The following is a 17,387-nucleotide window of genomic DNA, read 5'->3' as shown; positions in this document are numbered from 1 at the left end:
CTCAGGCGGCCCCAAGGGGCACCACCGCCACAGAGGGAAGGACTGGGGATCCCACAGTTCAGGGGCCACTCAGCCAACTGGCAGCTTATCCCCTGGCTGTGGGAGATGTCGGCAGGCTCTGCAAAAAAAAAAAAAAAAAAAGGAAAAAAGGATTGGGCCCTTCATTGTAATGGTGATGGAAACCCCTAAATCACAATTAAAAATCCACCATTTCAATTTAGGGAACTAAACCCCTGTCACATGTACCAGTGGCCCTCTGCAGTAAATGCCTCATGTAGATGCAGCTACAGTGATTTTTTGGGGGGACACACTAGCCAAGGCACCATGCAAAGGAGCATGTTTATGCACCCTAATGAAGGCTAAATTTACAACATACTTGGATGCTTCATTCCCCACAGATAAGGTTTCAGGCAGTTCTTTGAAAGCCACCAACTTTCCCTCCTTTCCCCTGTAATGCTTTTATCCCTCCCTCTGTCTCTCTCTCTTCTTGTCTCTTCTCTTGTTCATTTCTGCATAAATCATGTGGTTCTGGGGATAGCTCACACACACAGGACAGCAAGATCAGGCAGCAGCCTACCTGCCTAAGATTTCTTTCTCTCTTCCCACAACACTTGACTCTGTTGCAAGGGTAGTCATGATTTAGCCCCAAGGAACATCCAGTGCACACACCACACACCATCACAAATCATTCTGGTTGGTATTAAATCCACCGGGGATGGGAAAAGGCAGTAGCTAGTTGATACAAAAGAAAGAAATGGGAGAATAAATACTGATGAAAAATAAAAAGCATAAAACACCATATTAAAAGGTAAGAGGATGGAAAAGGACAAAAAAATGGATTGGCAGCAGCTCTGCAGGGGCATGGTGTACTCTAACTGGATACAATGCAACGTTTATACCGAGTGGAGCGCTAGGGAGGATCAGACATAAAAATGGTTGGGACTGAGTGGTTCAGCGGTTTAACATCAAGAATGCGCAATTGCACCTCGGCCACCTATAGCGAAGGGTTTATTGTCATTAATTAGTAGTAGTGATTCAACAGGGAAACTGAAATGATGCAATAAATAATAATTAAAGCACACAATGCTATAAAGTCTACCATAATGAGTTACTGTCTCCACTGTAAAGATATTGAGTTACTTACACTCGTTCTTTTTTTCTGGAGAAGGGAAAACAATTAACCCAATGATGTTGAACCATATAATACTGATAATATTTTGGTATTTAGTTTAAATGAATGAAAATACCATCATTTGTTGGGGGTTGGGAGCAGGAACATTCCTGGAAGTTTTTATTTCTTCTGTTCACTTCTAGGTATGCACAGAAGGGCGTCTTATTTTGGAATTTACATTTGATGATCTAATGAGAATAAAAACATGGCACTTTACCATTAGACAGTACAGAGAATTAGTCCCACGCAGCATTCTAGCCATGCATGTAAGTAATCCTTTTTTTCACTTGACCTAATACAAACTGATAAGATTATGTTTTTAAAGAACTCTAGCAAATTTCACACCCAAGGCAATTAACTATAAATATTTTGTTTTGCCTACAACCACATTTATTTGCAAATCCTTTCATCACTCTCTATTGTTTCTCAGTGTTTCCCATAAGGCTATATTGTAACTGTTTTTTCTTATTATTTTAGATTTTCATTTCACTTTAACACATTTTTTCTTGAATCCTGTTTTGTCACTGTGGTTTGTATGGTAGGTTTTGGCTTCAAGTCATACTCTGCTGACATCTGTGGACTTTCCTCAATATTGCTGAAGGCTGGGTTTGGTCCTTCAGCAATTAAAATTGATCTTTATCCTCTCAGATATATAAAGTGAATATATATTTGGTAGAACCAAGTCCAAAACAAAACTTTGGGTCCCTCATCAAGATTTGATTTTTCACGTTTAGAGTCCTTGTTCTACAAAGGGATAAAACTACACATTATATTACTTATACATTGTGCAAGACTCAGTAGCAACATTACAATCTGAATTTTTAGCTTAGTTGCTTTTTTTAAATAAAATATTCAAGTGGAACATTAAAATCCCCAAAAATGCTCCAGCAGGTTGAAGTCCAAATATATTGTAGCATAATTGGCATCAATTGGAGAGAATAGAATACACTGATGAGAAACAAATGCTAATAATAGTTTCAGTTCAGAACTTTCTGGGTGCTGACCACTATACAACCATAGAAATCAGTGGAGCTCCATGCAGGTCCAACAGTCCACTTGCACAAAATGAATTGCAAGGTGAGGGCCAAATGGATTTAAGGCACCAAGGTACATAAGCATCAGCAGATGCAGGTAAGTGCTGAGTGAATTTTTTAAAAACACTTAAACGTTACATTTGCTTTAAAAAACACCACTAGATGCCTGCCTGCATCTTTGGGTACCTAAATAACTTTAAAATCTGCCCCACAAATCCCTGAGGACCTTTCAGCCTATGAACCTCATCTAGCAAAAATGCCAGTGCAGACTCGCCATCAGTGAAGCAGAGTTTTCAGGATAGGTTAGTCACTTAAAGCAAGATTGTGAAGCTCATTGAGTTGGCCAATCAGCTCCAGACCACGCAGCTTCTCACAGCTGCTGCTAGAGCTGCTCTGTCAGCATGGCCTGTATGCAGGGGTTAATGACACCAGTGCTTGTTAACCAGCTGCTGATTTACCTCCCCAGTGGGGATCACAAACTGGAAAGCTGGTTGAGTGGCGGTGGCATTAACCTCATGGATGTTGGCCCCACTAACACAACAACTTTGGCAGGAGTTCTGAGAAGCTCTGCAGGCCAGTCAACCCAACCCTGCAGACCAGATCTGGGCAATGGCCATATGGTTCACACCTCTGAATTCAAGCAAGATTTATGCATTTTGATAAATGACAGAAGTCTTACAACCTGGTCAGCCAAAGGCCATGTACAGACATTCGGGGAACAGACAGAAGTGACAATTTTCACCAGATCTGGCCACAGAAAGCAGTTTATGGCTGTGACCAAACACAAGTACACAGCTTCAGACAGCTTCAAAAATGACTGATTGGATGAAAATCTGAATGCTCATTGTGTGAGGGGTCAGATGAAGATATTTCACAACAGAGCATCTTCTGTAAGTTCTGTCTGCGCTGGGGGGGGATGGAAAAGGAAAGGAAGAAGTTTGGTCTGGGGGGATTTCAGCACCTGCTGGAGGGTGCAGTTGGGTGTATTGGAGCCCCTCTGAGGTGTGGGGGCTCCAGTACATCCACATCACACTCCAGCACTGAGTAGGGAACCCCTAGAATGAGCTACTTCTCCTCCTTCCCCCCCCTCCCATTCTGAAACAGTGATAATCTGGGAGAGAGAAGGGGCCATTGCCAGGGGAAACCGGCTGCAGGCTTGCCACCACCAGCTAGATTCCTTTCCCCCCTGGAAACAGGAGTGAACTTCTGTTTGATCCAGGGGGTCGTTGTAACTCAGAACGCCTCCTGCTAAGTGTTCTCAGTTACAGTGGGGAGCTGCACTTCTGTCTTCCCCCTTGGTTTCTTTTGGGAGAATCACTAAATTAAACCACAAGTGCACAGATGTTCGGGGCTTTTCTCTCAAAGCAAAAATGGCCACTCCAGGAAAACAAAAACTCAGTACAGCCAGGGTTAAATCACTCCTAGGAGAGTTTCTTCTGGAAGAGTGAATGTCTATACATGTTCTCTTCCGAGAGAAGCTATAGTAGAGTCTTCCAGCATCCCAGGATGTCCCTCCTCCCCAGGAGGCAGTGTGTTGTTCACTGAACTCTGCTGCTCCAGTGATCAGGGAAGGGAACATACCTCCTTCATAGTCCCCACATTATGGTACAGGGAGACACAGACAGTCTGGGTAGTCAGTCAGGACTGTCCTGTCCATTCCTGATTTTGTCTACAAGCCAACTGATGGAGTCTGCAGAGCACACTGAGTTGTGTTCACGGAGTCTCCCTGGCTGCATAGTATCAGCAGTGCAAGCTCTCTGCTCTTCAGGGTCTTTGCATTCAAATGCTTGTTCAGGCATCTCCAGGTAAGTTTTTCTACCAGGAAAACAAACCTGGGAGAATTCTCCCAGATTACTTGAATGTGTGTATGCAGACAAAATCAGCATGTATTGTTTTTAAGAACTGGGTGTGTTCCAGGATTATGCTTGTTTAAAGTGATTTTAAGGCAGAAGGACGGTGTCATGGTAAAGCCCTGGGCTGGGTCTCAGGTGTTAGCAGTTCAGTTTTTGATTCTGTCACTGACTTACCCCATGACTTTGGGAAAATATCTTAGCCCCACAGTTCAGCAAGGTACTTCAGCCTATGCTTATGTTCAATCACATGAATTAAAACATGGAAATACTGAAATACTTTTTACCGGGGGGTGGTGCTAATCTGTTTTCTTTTATCCTTCATCTTCCTCATCTGTGTGGACCCCCTATCTGGATGTGATGGCTCTCATGCAGTCTGCTGCTCTAAAAGGAGCTCCTTTTACTTCAGTTGGTTTTTACACAGGCACACTAGTCTGGCCATATGCTATCTACTAGAAGATCAGGGTCTCAGAAGACCCTGAGATGAGATGGAGAAGAAAGTGTTTTGTAAAAACCAACAGAAATGAACTTTATACCACAGCAAATTAGTGTTACTTAATATTTTCCAGTTTCATCTGAGGACCTCAGCAGTGCTTTTATTTATTCTGCTTTTAAATTTGGCCTTAAAATGTGCATTTCTCACAAGAGTGACTGCCCCCCTCAAAAACAAAACAGAAACAAAAACAAATACAAATTAAAAAGCAAGTGCAAATTTCCTTTTTCTTCCCTGCTTAGGCACAAGACCCTCAGGTGCTGGAGCAGCTGTCCAAAAACATCACCCGAATGGGTCTGACAAACTTCACCCTCAACTACCTCAGGGTAAGCGATACTATACGTGGGGACTATTGAGAGTAGTGTTTTAAAAGGTTACAATCATCTTTGAGGCAGCCAAAGTAACAAAAATAGAGCATGAGCTTATCAGTGTTTGTAATTAAGAAAACAAAGAAACAAATAGTGATGCCCTATTAAATGGAATAGGAGTTTTGTCATTAGTTTGCAGGAAATCAGGATGAGCTCCCTTGCTTTTCATGGACTTTTTTAACTTCGGATAATTTGACTGGATTTGTTGCCTGTAAGCTAGAAATACTTCATCCTCTCTTGCTAACATTTCAGATTTTCTTCCTTTCTCCAGTTCACGTTTTTGAGTCAATTACAGCAAGTTCTTACCACCATCCACTAGTTTCATCTTCTTTTCCCCCTCTCTCAGTAAAATCCAGCACTGGGAGGAAGGAAAGTTTTGGCTATGAAGGCAACAGTACCCTGCAAGCATCCATCCTGCTTTTTACCCCTGAGAGCATGAGTTGTTTCTTCAGCTTTGCATTAAATAGACTGTAATTTTTATGATTAAATATGCATTTGTTCCCATTGCTTTTTGACCCTTGAAGTACATTCAAAGTTTAGAAGTTTATTTTTATTTTCTGAAAGTATTCTTCAGAAATAATTCATCCTTGTGTGGATGTACGGTGCACATACTGAAATGTGAGTCTGGACAGTTCATATTTTGTAGTTAGCATGCAATATTTTTATTTCTAGACAGAGGGTTAAGCAAATAATGTGCATTGTTAGGTAATTGTCCTTCAAATCTGGCCATAATAACTGTTTCTTTTATTTTAATTATAAAAATAATTACTCAAAATGGATTTAAGATGATAAGACTATTCAAGAAGATACCAAATGTTTTCAGCTCAGTGCAGAGCTAGACAGAATAATAGTTATATCAGTTGCATTTCTCTATGGCTGTGATGCTGTGAGATATGGACAGATCCCTTCAGTGAAGCAAAATGCAGTTAAAGTCAATATTGTTCTTGTCCAATCAGGGACAACCTGCTCTCCTGCTAGACTAGTTGGACATTGTTCAGTGTTGCTTCACATAGGTTTAAAAACATTAGGTTACCTTTTTCTATCAGTTATATAGGAGAGGTCTACCCCAATATAACCAAGAGCTGTATGTAGTATAAAATCTGACTGAAATAAGATATCATACTGGAGTTTTTGCAGGGGCCAATTCTTGATTGTTGTGACTGTGCAAGCTCAAAATATTCAGAGTGCCATTTTGAATCTAAAACATTGTATCAACTGCCAACACCTTTGGGATTCTTCTTTGCATATTCTATAACTGGTGCATGTGCAAATGCAAATGAAATAAGAAGGCTCTCTGTTAGGACACAGTTGGCATGATGGAAATAATGTAGCAGGATAAAAACTATACCCAGAAAAGGAAACTGAGATTGAAATAACCATTGAAGGGGCTGCTCAAAGAGGTAGTAGGGGATAAAAAAATGGAAATATTTCCTCCCCCTCCCCACCCCCTAAAATCTTCCTTTCATAATGGTCTTATTTTATTAGCTTAACAGACAACTTTAGGTCTCTGGATGGAAAGCTTTCTCCAGCTCCTGCTGTGGGATTCCAAAAGGAAATCATCTTATGCAAGACACTCCTTGCTTCTTTCTACCTTGTAGTGAATTGATCATTCTGCTCTTTTCAGCTGTACAGCTCATCATGGGAGCTCACATTAGGCGATACACTTCCAGTTTGATTTACGTTTTTCCCAATCACTTTCTTGTGTTAATTTTGAAATGAAAATCCCTTTTTAGAAGTGGTGCATTGAAAAAAGAAATCTGTTACATGTGGCTTTGTTTAAGTTTTTAGAAGTCAGCGTTTTATGTGATTTTTATTTCAACCTTTCTGGTGGTTAATAATTAGTATTGTTACATGATTTTAAATAAGCTTTTAAAATTAAACATATAAATTAATTCCATTTTTCTTCTGCTGCACATAGCAAAGGCTTGTGATAATCATAAGCAAAAACTTAGCTGATGGGCAGAATTAATCATTTCTACTCTCCTAAGTGCACACAGCAGTGAGCTGTGCTGCAGTGTATTTAAAAGCAGAATTTAAACCTTGGTTTTGGATGATGCAGATATAAATTTGTAGTCTGTATATTGTCCTCTTCAGACACCACAGTAGAGTAAATCATTACTATTTAGGATAATTACAGATGCTGATGTGTAAACCTTCATTCCAGAGTGATAAATGCCCCTAGGACTAAATGTGTACTCTATATTGTCTTCATTTATTTTGACGTGGTGGAAATGAAGCTGTCTTGCTTAGAGGAATATTAATTTCATAAATAACTTAAAAAAAATTAAAAATAGATTTGCTTGAAACCTGGAAAGAAATTTTGCTCCCCTTTTACTTTTTCCCTATTCCTCTTGGCAAATGTGCTCTCTCTGCCTACACCCTAGAAAGAACATAGGTTCTTTTTCTCTCCATTTCTGCTTTGTTTTGTACTGGCATAATTGATTACCTCATCAATGAGGTCACATGCCTTGCTGTGCATCTTGAATATCATAGTTTTGGTTGCAGGGGGTCCACTGAGAAATAATGAGCAAAATCGTGAGGATTTAAAATATCAAACATTTTTTCTTTAGTATCTCAGCAAATGGTGGATATTGTGAAATATCAGATAGGATAGCTATGAACTGTTGCCTATCCTCTGTCAGCACATCTCTTAGGAACTAATGAAAATCCTATACAGAGATTGAGGATGGATATGACACTCCATGAACAGTTCCCATCAGATCATAAGAATTTTAGGTGACTAAAGCATTAGACCCAAATTCTTTTGTATGTCATTTGTTATCTACTCAGCTGTTTCCTTTGGTGTAAATGCTGATACGTCTAATTTCCAATAGAGTTGAACCTTTGCATTTTAGACCTCAAAATCCTTTCTGTCCTCTGATGGAAAATGTCATATGCTATAAAAACAAAGCCACATTTTACATACACTTTAAGTTTAAAGAAATGTTGATCTTGCACAGTAATTAGGGCTAAACTATTCCTTTAGGCACAGCTCTGTGCGGCTCAGGAGAAGCTCACAGTTCTTCCTGTGTTCTTCGCTTACTGGGAGAGGATGGGGTTATTTGCTATAGCATGTTGCTAGGTGTGGATATACAAGCTCAGCTCAATAACCATTATGTTAGAGTACAATAGAGGTTCTATTCACAGACACCTCTCTTTTCTCCTGCAGATGAAGAACTAACCTTTTAGAGCCTGCCCCTTCCACCCACTATCTGGAGCAGTGTTTTCTACAGGGAAATAAGAACTATTTAAATTGCCTGCACACTGTGTGTGTGGGTGTGTACATGTGGGTGTATGTGTGTGGGTGTGTGTATTATGCATGTAAAATGCACAAATTGCTACTTTTTACTGTGCAAATAAGGAGTTTACATGTATAAATATGGGTTTCATACACGCTCTCACTATGAGCACAAATTATTTTGGAGATCAATTTTGTAGCCCTAGTAATTGTCTATGGCAGGATCAAGTCAGCATTTTGCAACTCTGTGTGTTGCATGTATAATGGGGGCTGCAGTGGCCCAGGCACAAAGGTGCACTTTTGACATCCCAGAGGTAGTAAGTTTGAGGCCATAGCAGAAGTGCTCACGGCATGGCCCTGTCAGATTCCAGTGAATCTGCAAATTCTGCTAAATAATTGTCACAAGGGCATGGAGAGAAAAGTGTGCATAATTATATCAATAAAAAAACCCCAAGGTTTCAGAATATAAGAAATACCAGACACAGGGTTGTCCATGCAACCTTAATTCAGGCCCTATATGAACCTGCATTATGAAACATGCTCTGGGTGCTTAATTACAACAGCTCTTGGAGCCACTCTAATTAAAGCGCCCCCTCCTACCCGCACTGCATACTCCTGGAGCAAGTGTATAAATGCCCCTTGCTCTTTAGTTAATGTGCATTAAGACAAGCTAATGCACAGTTTCCTAGTACCTCACAATGGAGGTACTAGATTTAATTGTGCATTAACTAAAGCACCTTAATGCACGTATAGATGCACCCACAGCTGCTTTCGTGCAGGTTTTGTCACTTATGAACAGTTTGTGACTCAGCTCTGCCCACATAAGCCCACACATGTTCAGTAGGCCATTGCCACAGTCAGGCAGCAGTCCTGTGAAACAGAGTCACCTGCGTACATGCATATGGTCAATTAGATCCTGAAATTTTAGTCACAGTAACAGTCACAGAAAATCCAATATTATAAGCCAGAGGACAAGGAAAACAAATTTAGCTCAAATACCTAGTGATTAGGGCACTTTCTTAGGTAAAGTGAGCCCCAAATTTTAAGCCCCCATAGCATCCTATTTCCCAGAGAAGTTCTCTAATCACTGGGCTTGTGGGCCTGTCCACACTCCTCTCTTACCCTTTTCTCTAACCTGGCTCATAGGATAATCAAGTAAGGAACATATGTGAAGCCAGGAAGAAAAGTTCAGGGAAGGAGTGTGGTTCAGTGAGACAGATACTGCCCTGAAAGGGAATAGGCTCTAGCTTGGGACCCTGTTCCCAAAAGGGCAATTTTTTCCAAGTGCTTTTTATCCAATGAATATTAAAGGAAAAGTGCAATGGGTCAGCTTCAATGGGAGGGTCAGAGAATACTCTAGCAATGCCTTGCCCATGGCTTGGTGGTTATAGCACTTTGCTAGAAAGCAGGAAATGCAGTTATAAACTTTCTCTGAATAAGGAGGACCTACAAATTGTCCACTTGCCTCAGCAGTTATCCTAATCACTAGACTAGGCTAAAATGTTGGAGGGCTTTCTTTCTTTTCCATTATATTTCTGGCAGCTATATACATGGATGGATTCTGTTTCTCTACAGGAGTCTATCAAATCTCCAGCTGTGTGTAAGCACCAAAAACTCATTTACGTGGCATGCATATTCTATTTAAACGTAAAAGGTGAAATAGGATTTAGGACATAGTGGGCATGTCAACATGTTCAGTTAATGTGACTGAATGTATTCTGCCTCGGTTTCATAGAGTAAACAAATTTCAAAGTCACCATCTACATGTGTATTTAAACATAGTAATTTATGTGGTGTAGGATAGTACCTGTGTCTGACGGGATTATCCTATGCCAGAATAAATTAATCTACTGCACACTAATTGTGGTGCACATGTTGACAGTGATGCTTTACTGTGCATTAGATTAATGTGCAGTAAAGTCCACATGTAGGTGTGCCCAGTGTTGACCTATGAAAATTCTAATTTATCTTTTTTGCCCAGCATCACGTAAGATCTTCATCCATACTGAACTTTGGATACCACAACTATTCCTCAATGGGTATGTCTACGGTGCAATTAATGTACCTGAATATACTTGAATTGAGCTGGAGTAAATGAATCCCAGTGTCCCTGTGTACATGTGCATTTAAGTACAGTAATTTACTGTGCTGTCAAATACCACTTGTATCTGACAGGACTATCTGGCAGCACAGTAAATTACATCACATGTGTAGATGACGATGCTTTACTACAGAGCAAATTAATCTGCTGTGCAGTAAAGTGTCTGTGTAGGCATGCCCAGTGAGGACTAGCAAGTAGTCCTCAATGGCTCAATGTCTAGATGAGAAGAGACATCAAGTGGGATTCCCCAGGGGAGCCTGTCCTAGGACAAGTATTTTTTAATATCTTCATTAATGATTTGGATGATGACATCAAGTGCACGCTTCACAAATTCGTGGATGACACCAAGTTGGGTGCAACTGAGGACACTCAGGAGGGTAGGATCCAGAATGACCTAGATAGAATGGAAAATTGGTCTATAATCAATAACATGAAATTCAACAAGAACAAGTGCAAAGCCCTGTACTTGGGATGAAATAACTGCAGGCACAAAAACAGACTGGACAACGACTGGCTAGACTGTAGTACTGCAGAGAATGTTATTTAGTCTGGAGAAGAGAAGTCTGGCTGCATCTACATGAGACTCTGACTGTGCAGTCATTACTGCATAGTCATTTAGTACTTGTATTAACAAATACTAAATGACTGCATAGTAACCTGAGTTACTGTGCAGTAGCATTGACAAATGGCTTTTTTCTGATGCTGGCTGCACAATAGCCCGAGACTGCTGTGCACTAGCATCACATCATGGTTGCTGGCATGTGACACTACTGTGCAGTATTCTCAGTTACTGCATAATCAGCATCTTGTGTAGATGTGGCCACTGAGGGGGGATTTGATAAGTCTTCAAGTACCTGAAGGGCAATAATAGAGAAGACAGAGATGGACTTTTCTCTGTGGTTTTAAGGGACAGGACTAGGAGCAATGGCCTCAAGATTCAGCAGGGGAAATTGAGTTTGGAGATTAGGGGGGACTTTCTGACTATAAGGGTGTTCAAGCATTGGGACAGGCTATGTAGAGAAGTTGTTGAATCTCCGTCCTTGTAAACTTTCAAAAGGAGGTTAGACAGACACTTGCCTGGGATGGTTTGGTTGGGGGTGATTCTGCCTTGAGCAGGGGGCTGGACTAGATGACCTCATGAGGTCCTTCCAGCCCTACTTTTCTATGAATCCTATGATTAACTGAACTCGGTATCAACCTCATTTTTTGAAATGTCTAAACCAGTTTACCTCAAACTTTAAAAATGAAAAACAAACAAACAAAAAACCCTCCGCCTGAGGCAAACAACCACTATGGGAAATTTTCTTCTACATGATTGTTTGACAAACTTATAGGCAACTGAAAACAGAATCTTATAATGGAAAGTGTTAGGCAACCATAACTATAGGCATTTTAACTCTGTGCGACCAATGATAAGGTGATTCTGTCAAGGAATTTCTAGAGAAGCAAATGTTATAGTGCACTGTTTATTGTAATTGCAATCAGGATAACTTGCATTCTTCCCTTTTAGGTATCTAACTTTTGTTGAACAAGACTGGCTGGTACTTTCTAATTGGAAAATTGATAAAGTATGTGTTTTCCCCAATCAATTTAATCCAGATTTTAAAAAAAAACCAGATGCTTGAAGACATGATGTAACTAAACAATTTATAGCAAGAGTTCATCCAACATCAGTGGACAAGAGCATGAAGGAAAGTCATAAGGATGAATGTATAGAAAAGAAGTGACTGAGATAGAGGAAGTGGTAAGGTAGAGCAGAAGGTGAAACAGTTCCAGAAAATGGGACATCCTTGGTAAAAAATTAACTTCTAACTAAGAAATGTTATAGGGAGGAGGCAAAAGCTAGGAGTTAAGAGTTGGGAGGGAGATACCACTAAGAGAGATAATAATAATTAATTCATCTTAATTAATTCATCTATGTTACCCAAACATTAAAAAAAATGTATTTTGTTGATGTGGGAAACAGATTGTAGGGCAGTTGGATGGAATGAATCCCAAAAGAGTTTTAAAACTAGGGACATGATTTTCAATGGGATTTTGAGAATTACCATACATCAAGGTGTGGTACATCAGTTCTGTTTCTTGGTGAAGTAGGTTCTTTGTTTCTCTTGATAGCAGGAATTTAAGAAGTCGGTGAACAAGTAGGAATAGTGGCAAGAAGGGAGCAGGTGGTTAAAGAACAAATAAAGATTTCAACTGAGGCAGAGACAAATTTTAGCAATATTCTAGAGGAAGCAGAGATAAATTTTCCCACTGAAAACACTGGCGGGCTCATGGGTCTTAGTTTAAGAGAGTCCTACAGGAAAGATATATTGTACATGAACACAAACTGACTTCTGGTGCATGGTGGACATACAAACACCTGACCTTGGGAGGAAAATTAAGGTCTGGACTAATGAGAATGAAAAGATGATATAGAGGCTGTGGAAAGGAGGACTTTTGTCTTTGAAGCAGCCAGGAGTCAGAAAGCAGGGTGTAGCCGGGTGCACACAGTTGACAAAAGAAGGCAGAGAGATGGAATAGAGAAGGATCAGCAAGAGAGAGTGTTATTCACATAAGCTATATACAAGGTTTAAGTTAACAGTGTTATCTCAAGAGATAAAATAATGGAGTGAAATGAGAGGACCAAGACCAAAGTCATAAGGCATTTTGCAGCAGAGAAAACAGAAGCCTCTATTAGAAGTCAGTGTAAGAATAAATAATAATAATTATTAATTAATGATAGAAATGGGAGTTAGGGAAGAAGGGTTAATGGGAAGCAGTGAGAATACCAGCTTCTTGTTCAAAGCTGTCAGCATTTCTGGTACCTTGCATGCCGTGGGTGTACCTGGTGCAAATAATATGCAGAAGGCTGGGTAGCCAGTCACAGGGGCTCAGGAAAAAAGCAGCCATGCAAATCTGATGGCTCAAAGTCTCTGCTCAAGGATAGCAGATAATAAAAGTCTGATATTTCAGTCTTAAATATTAGCTGCAGAAGAGCTTTCTTGCAGCCCCCTAGCCTTCTTTGCAGGGAGATTCCAGACCTTCACCTGGGCCTATAACCTTTCACAAAGACTGATCTGTTGCTTCATAAAAGGAGGAGATAATTTCACCATAAATAAGCCATTTGTTGCTTAATATAGAAAGAAAAAAAATCAGCATCCACAAACTTTCTTGTGTCTTGAACCTGAATAGCTTGGCTCCGATCCTTAGCAGCAAATGCAATTATTTTGTTTCATGGTGTTTCTAACATTTCTGGCACTTGGTTAAGCTTTTCCTTTAGAAAAGGCTAAGGAGACAGGTAAGGCAGTTGTTCTTTTCTGTGGCTATTGACTGAAATTACAAAGTACTTAAAACAATTGCAATTACAAAACCAGCTGATTGGGTCCATTTGATTAGCTTGCAGATCTTGCATTTTGAGATTTCTTTTTAACCTATGTATCCAAGTAGTCATAAAGGGGGCACATTTATCTCATAGGCTAGCTACAGACATTCAGAAAGCCCAAGGGGGAATTGATCTAAGTCGCATTGTTTTCTGTGAGTGGCATAGTTTATATTAGTAGCAAACAGAACACATATTTGCCCTTGGGGAGGGGTGGGGGCAAATCTTAGACTGGGCTCTGCCATTTTTAAACCAGTTTTGTGTGCTGAACTTCTGTTCTGTTATGGGTATATATGAGTTTCTGATCACTTATACTGTAAAAATGTAATGTTTGTACCTGGCTATAAGCATATAAGAGACCTCTTAGATCATCAAATCCAGTCCCTTGGCACCACAACCAGCCACATGATATAATTCCTTTCATAAACTGATCAAGTGCTATCTTAAAACTAGTTAAATTGTTTGTCCCCATAATTTTTATGTAAAATGGCAGTAATGTTCACTTGTCACTACTGGAAATACATTGCCTGATATATCTTAAAATCACATTTGACTTTGTCTGCATCACATCAGGATGGATCCAGAGTTGGTGCTGTGGCACAGATGCAGCCCCTTTTCAGTTGACACCATCACAGGAGAAGCAGCTGGAAAATTTTTAAGTCCCCAAAAAGTCCTTCTTCCTCCCTTCCCTGCCCACATCTGCCACTGTCCCCAGCTGCCCCAGGGGCAGAGGGAGACTTCAGAGCCACTCCTGCATGCTCCAGCTGGGCTCCACTGGGAACAGCAGCAGCAGGTGGGTTCCTCCACTCTGCCCCATCCTCCTGGGTGTTCCTTGGCAGTCTGCGAGTGGACACAGGGAAAGGGAACCACCACTGTCTCTGCTGTTTCTGACTGAGCTTGGCTTCACATGCAGCCCAGATGGAGTGGGGAGGAGAGACTCTAGAGCCTCCCCTCTCTGCCCCCAGGTCAGCTGAGGGCAGTGGGACCAGTTGTATTGTTAGGCAGAGGGCAGGGAATGGGAAAGGAGAAGACTTGCAGTTAAACATGGAAGGGAGGGGAAGATTCTTACTTGATAGAGGGATATAAAAAGTCCTTGCTGCTGCTCCTGGGGCATGATCTGCCCCCTCTTTGAGTGGGGAGGAGGCTGGGAGTGGAGATACAGCCACCCCAGCTGTGCTGGTTGCTACTCCCGCACCCCTCTTTACATAATCCAAGATTAGTTTCTAGCTACAGTAGATATTTTTATTATTAATCCCTAAGCACATAGCTTTGCACTTCTTAAAACTAAATTTCATACCATTTCTTTTATTCCAGTCCTCATGGTCTTCCTCTGTGGGAATCCAGTCCGTCACATTAACAATGCCTCCCTACTTTGGCAAATGTCATTAGCATTTGACTACACTTGTGCCACGACCTAAGTCAGGGTTGGTCAACTTTTGGCACGTGTGTCACAAGTTGCATATGCAGCTTCTGTGTGGCACATGACAGATTGGATTGGGGATGGTGCAGGCAGCACAGAGGCAGAAAGCAGAGCAGCAGATCAGGCAAGGGAAGGATATTAGAGTGGTACTCCATAAGGGTGCAGGGCTAATTTGTGGTTCACCACCCAAAAAGTTCAGTTCCTACTGACTTACTTTCTGTTAAGAAAAATAGAAAGAAATAAAAAAGAAACATATAATTAACGCTTAATAAAAATATAGGCCAACATTTTTCAAAAGTGAATGGTAATTTCTGAAAGCTCTAGCTCTTCATTATGAGATGCCTTACAAGGATCTGACTTTTTCGAAGTACAAAGTAGCCATTGTTATCCTGGACTGTAAGTTTTCCATTCTTGCCCTAGGGAACTAAAAAGATTGTAGCAACTGTGACTGATTTTGATTTCAGTTCCACTGGTGTAACTTTATTGACTGCAGCGAAGTTACTTCTGGCTGTTTTGGGTGAAAGAGTAGATTTTAGCCCATTGGAGAATATACCTTATGGTACTGAACTGAGAATGTTAAGCCAATTCCAAAATAAGTTTTGCTTTGTGACTAATTTGATTTATGAATAAATAAATGTGTAATTCAGAAAAGTGTGTTTTAAAAGGTATGGAGGTAGCTTAGGTATTCAGGAAGTTAGCAGCCTTTGCATCAATTAAAACTATTTTCTCCATGTCTAGTAACATGTTAATTCATAGTATGAATAAAAATATATAATTAGGTGTTCATAAAATCTGTCCTCAGTTGACCCAGCTGTGAATGAGTATCTGGGGTAGAATTCTGTTTACCTTTGTTCACCTAAATGACAGTTTTCTAGCCATGTAAGTGGTGTTTTTTGGAACTTCTGTACAGGTTGTATTTCTATTTACCTTTACACTGTGGATACATAAGCATATGTGTGTAAACTGAGCATGTGCACCAGGCTACACTGGGCAGGAACATGGTGATCTGAGTGTAAGTCAGAGGAGGAGTAACTTCGGTAGCTGCATGGTTGGGATACTCACCCAGGAAGCCAAACACCTTTGTTTTAGACCCCGCCCCGCCACAACAGTGATCCAACTACTATGCCAAAGGTAAGGTGTTATTTAGTCCCTTCACCAGTGCTTCTGGATGGAGTGCATTGGGGAAGTTTCTGCCCTATTAGGAGGAAGATTATAGGCTACAACCCAGAGTCCCTTCCATCCAAGGCAGCAGCCATGTCACTGTGCCGTACATACCAACCAGCTTATACTCATTCTTCTGGACTGACATATCTTCCCCTTCTTGGCAGCGTCAAAAGAGAGCCTTAAATAATGCCCGACCTGTGATGTGATGGTTATAGTTCTATGCTAGGAAGTCAGAAAGATGCAGTTCCAACCACCTCTGTGTTAGGGCAGGGGGGCTTAGGACCTCAATCTCTTGCTTCCTGGGCAAGCGTCCCAACCATTCAGCTCTTGGGGCTAAAACTTATGAAGGTTGTCCTTCCCATCCTCTACTGTCTAACATGTTAATCACAGGTTTCTGGCTAGCTATGTCTTTGTGATTTACATGTACTTACACATCCAGAATGGGCATGTGTACACAGTTGCATACCTTCCTGGTCATTGTGCAGCCTACTGCATATTCTCAATCTATGCATGCACATGACACATTCTCAATGTGATAATCAATGTGATAATCAAATCACATTCTGTGCATAATTGCCAAAAACACTGATTATATGGCTAGAGAACTGGGTTTTGGGGCACACAAAGGGAAATGGAATTCTGTCACTGGGCCTTTAAACCTTAGCAGTCAAAGGTGAAAAAATGTGATGCACTCAACATTTCCACAGTAGCTACAGAAACTGGCATGCCTGAACCAAGCTAGCCCAGTTAGCCATTCAACTTCTGAGGATCTTGGACTTTAATTTTAATGTAGAGATGGCAGCCACAAAAAAACCTGTTTTACCATGCATTTAGTACCTATTTGAAACTTGTTGGGAGGAGTTTAAGGAGAATGGAGCATTTTAGAATGTTTTGTAGAGGTTTTACTGAATTATGTCACTGGGAGCACTGGGCATAGGTGCCAACTCCTTGGGTGCTACAGGGCTCAAGCACCCACTGAAAAAAATTAACGAGTTCTCAGTACCCACAAGCCACATGGCTACCAGTGCCCCAGAAAAGGAGTCCGGAGGCAATCCATAAGAGGGGCATTCCTCCGGAGACCTGAGATCATGTACCAGGAGGAGCCTGCTCTCATTAGCTTTGGGCTTCCACTGGAACTGCACAACTCATGTGGAGATGCAGGACCAAGGTGGCTGAACAAAGGAGCC

The 17,387-nt window shown here is 40.9% G+C and overlaps 1 protein-coding gene across 12 annotated transcripts in view; it reads left to right on the top strand.

The window, feature by feature from the left end:
* The window catches only part of LDB2 (LIM domain binding 2), a 357,070-nt gene that overhangs the window by 286,877 nt on the left and 52,806 nt on the right, over positions 1-17,387 (top strand). For 9 of the 12 annotated variants that reach the window (XM_025211432.1, XM_025211433.1, XM_014522872.2 and 6 more), the window contains 2 exons: positions 1,315-1,437; positions 4,791-4,874. The exons of 1 other annotated variant lie outside the window; for it this stretch is intronic. In XM_025211432.1, the coding sequence (XP_025067217.1) occupies positions 1,315-1,437; positions 4,791-4,874 (207 nt within the window). The remainder of the gene's footprint in view (positions 1-1,314; positions 1,438-4,790; positions 4,875-17,387) is intronic. 2 more of the 12 variants (XM_025211435.1, XM_025211436.1) reach the window with 2 other exon arrangements.

This window comes from Alligator sinensis, unplaced genomic scaffold, assembly GCF_000455745.1.
Source record: "Alligator sinensis unplaced genomic scaffold, ASM45574v1 scaffold466_1, whole genome shotgun sequence".
NCBI lineage: Eukaryota > Metazoa > Chordata > Crocodylia > Alligatoridae > Alligator > Alligator sinensis.
This window is presented reverse-complemented; position numbering and strand designations above follow the sequence as displayed.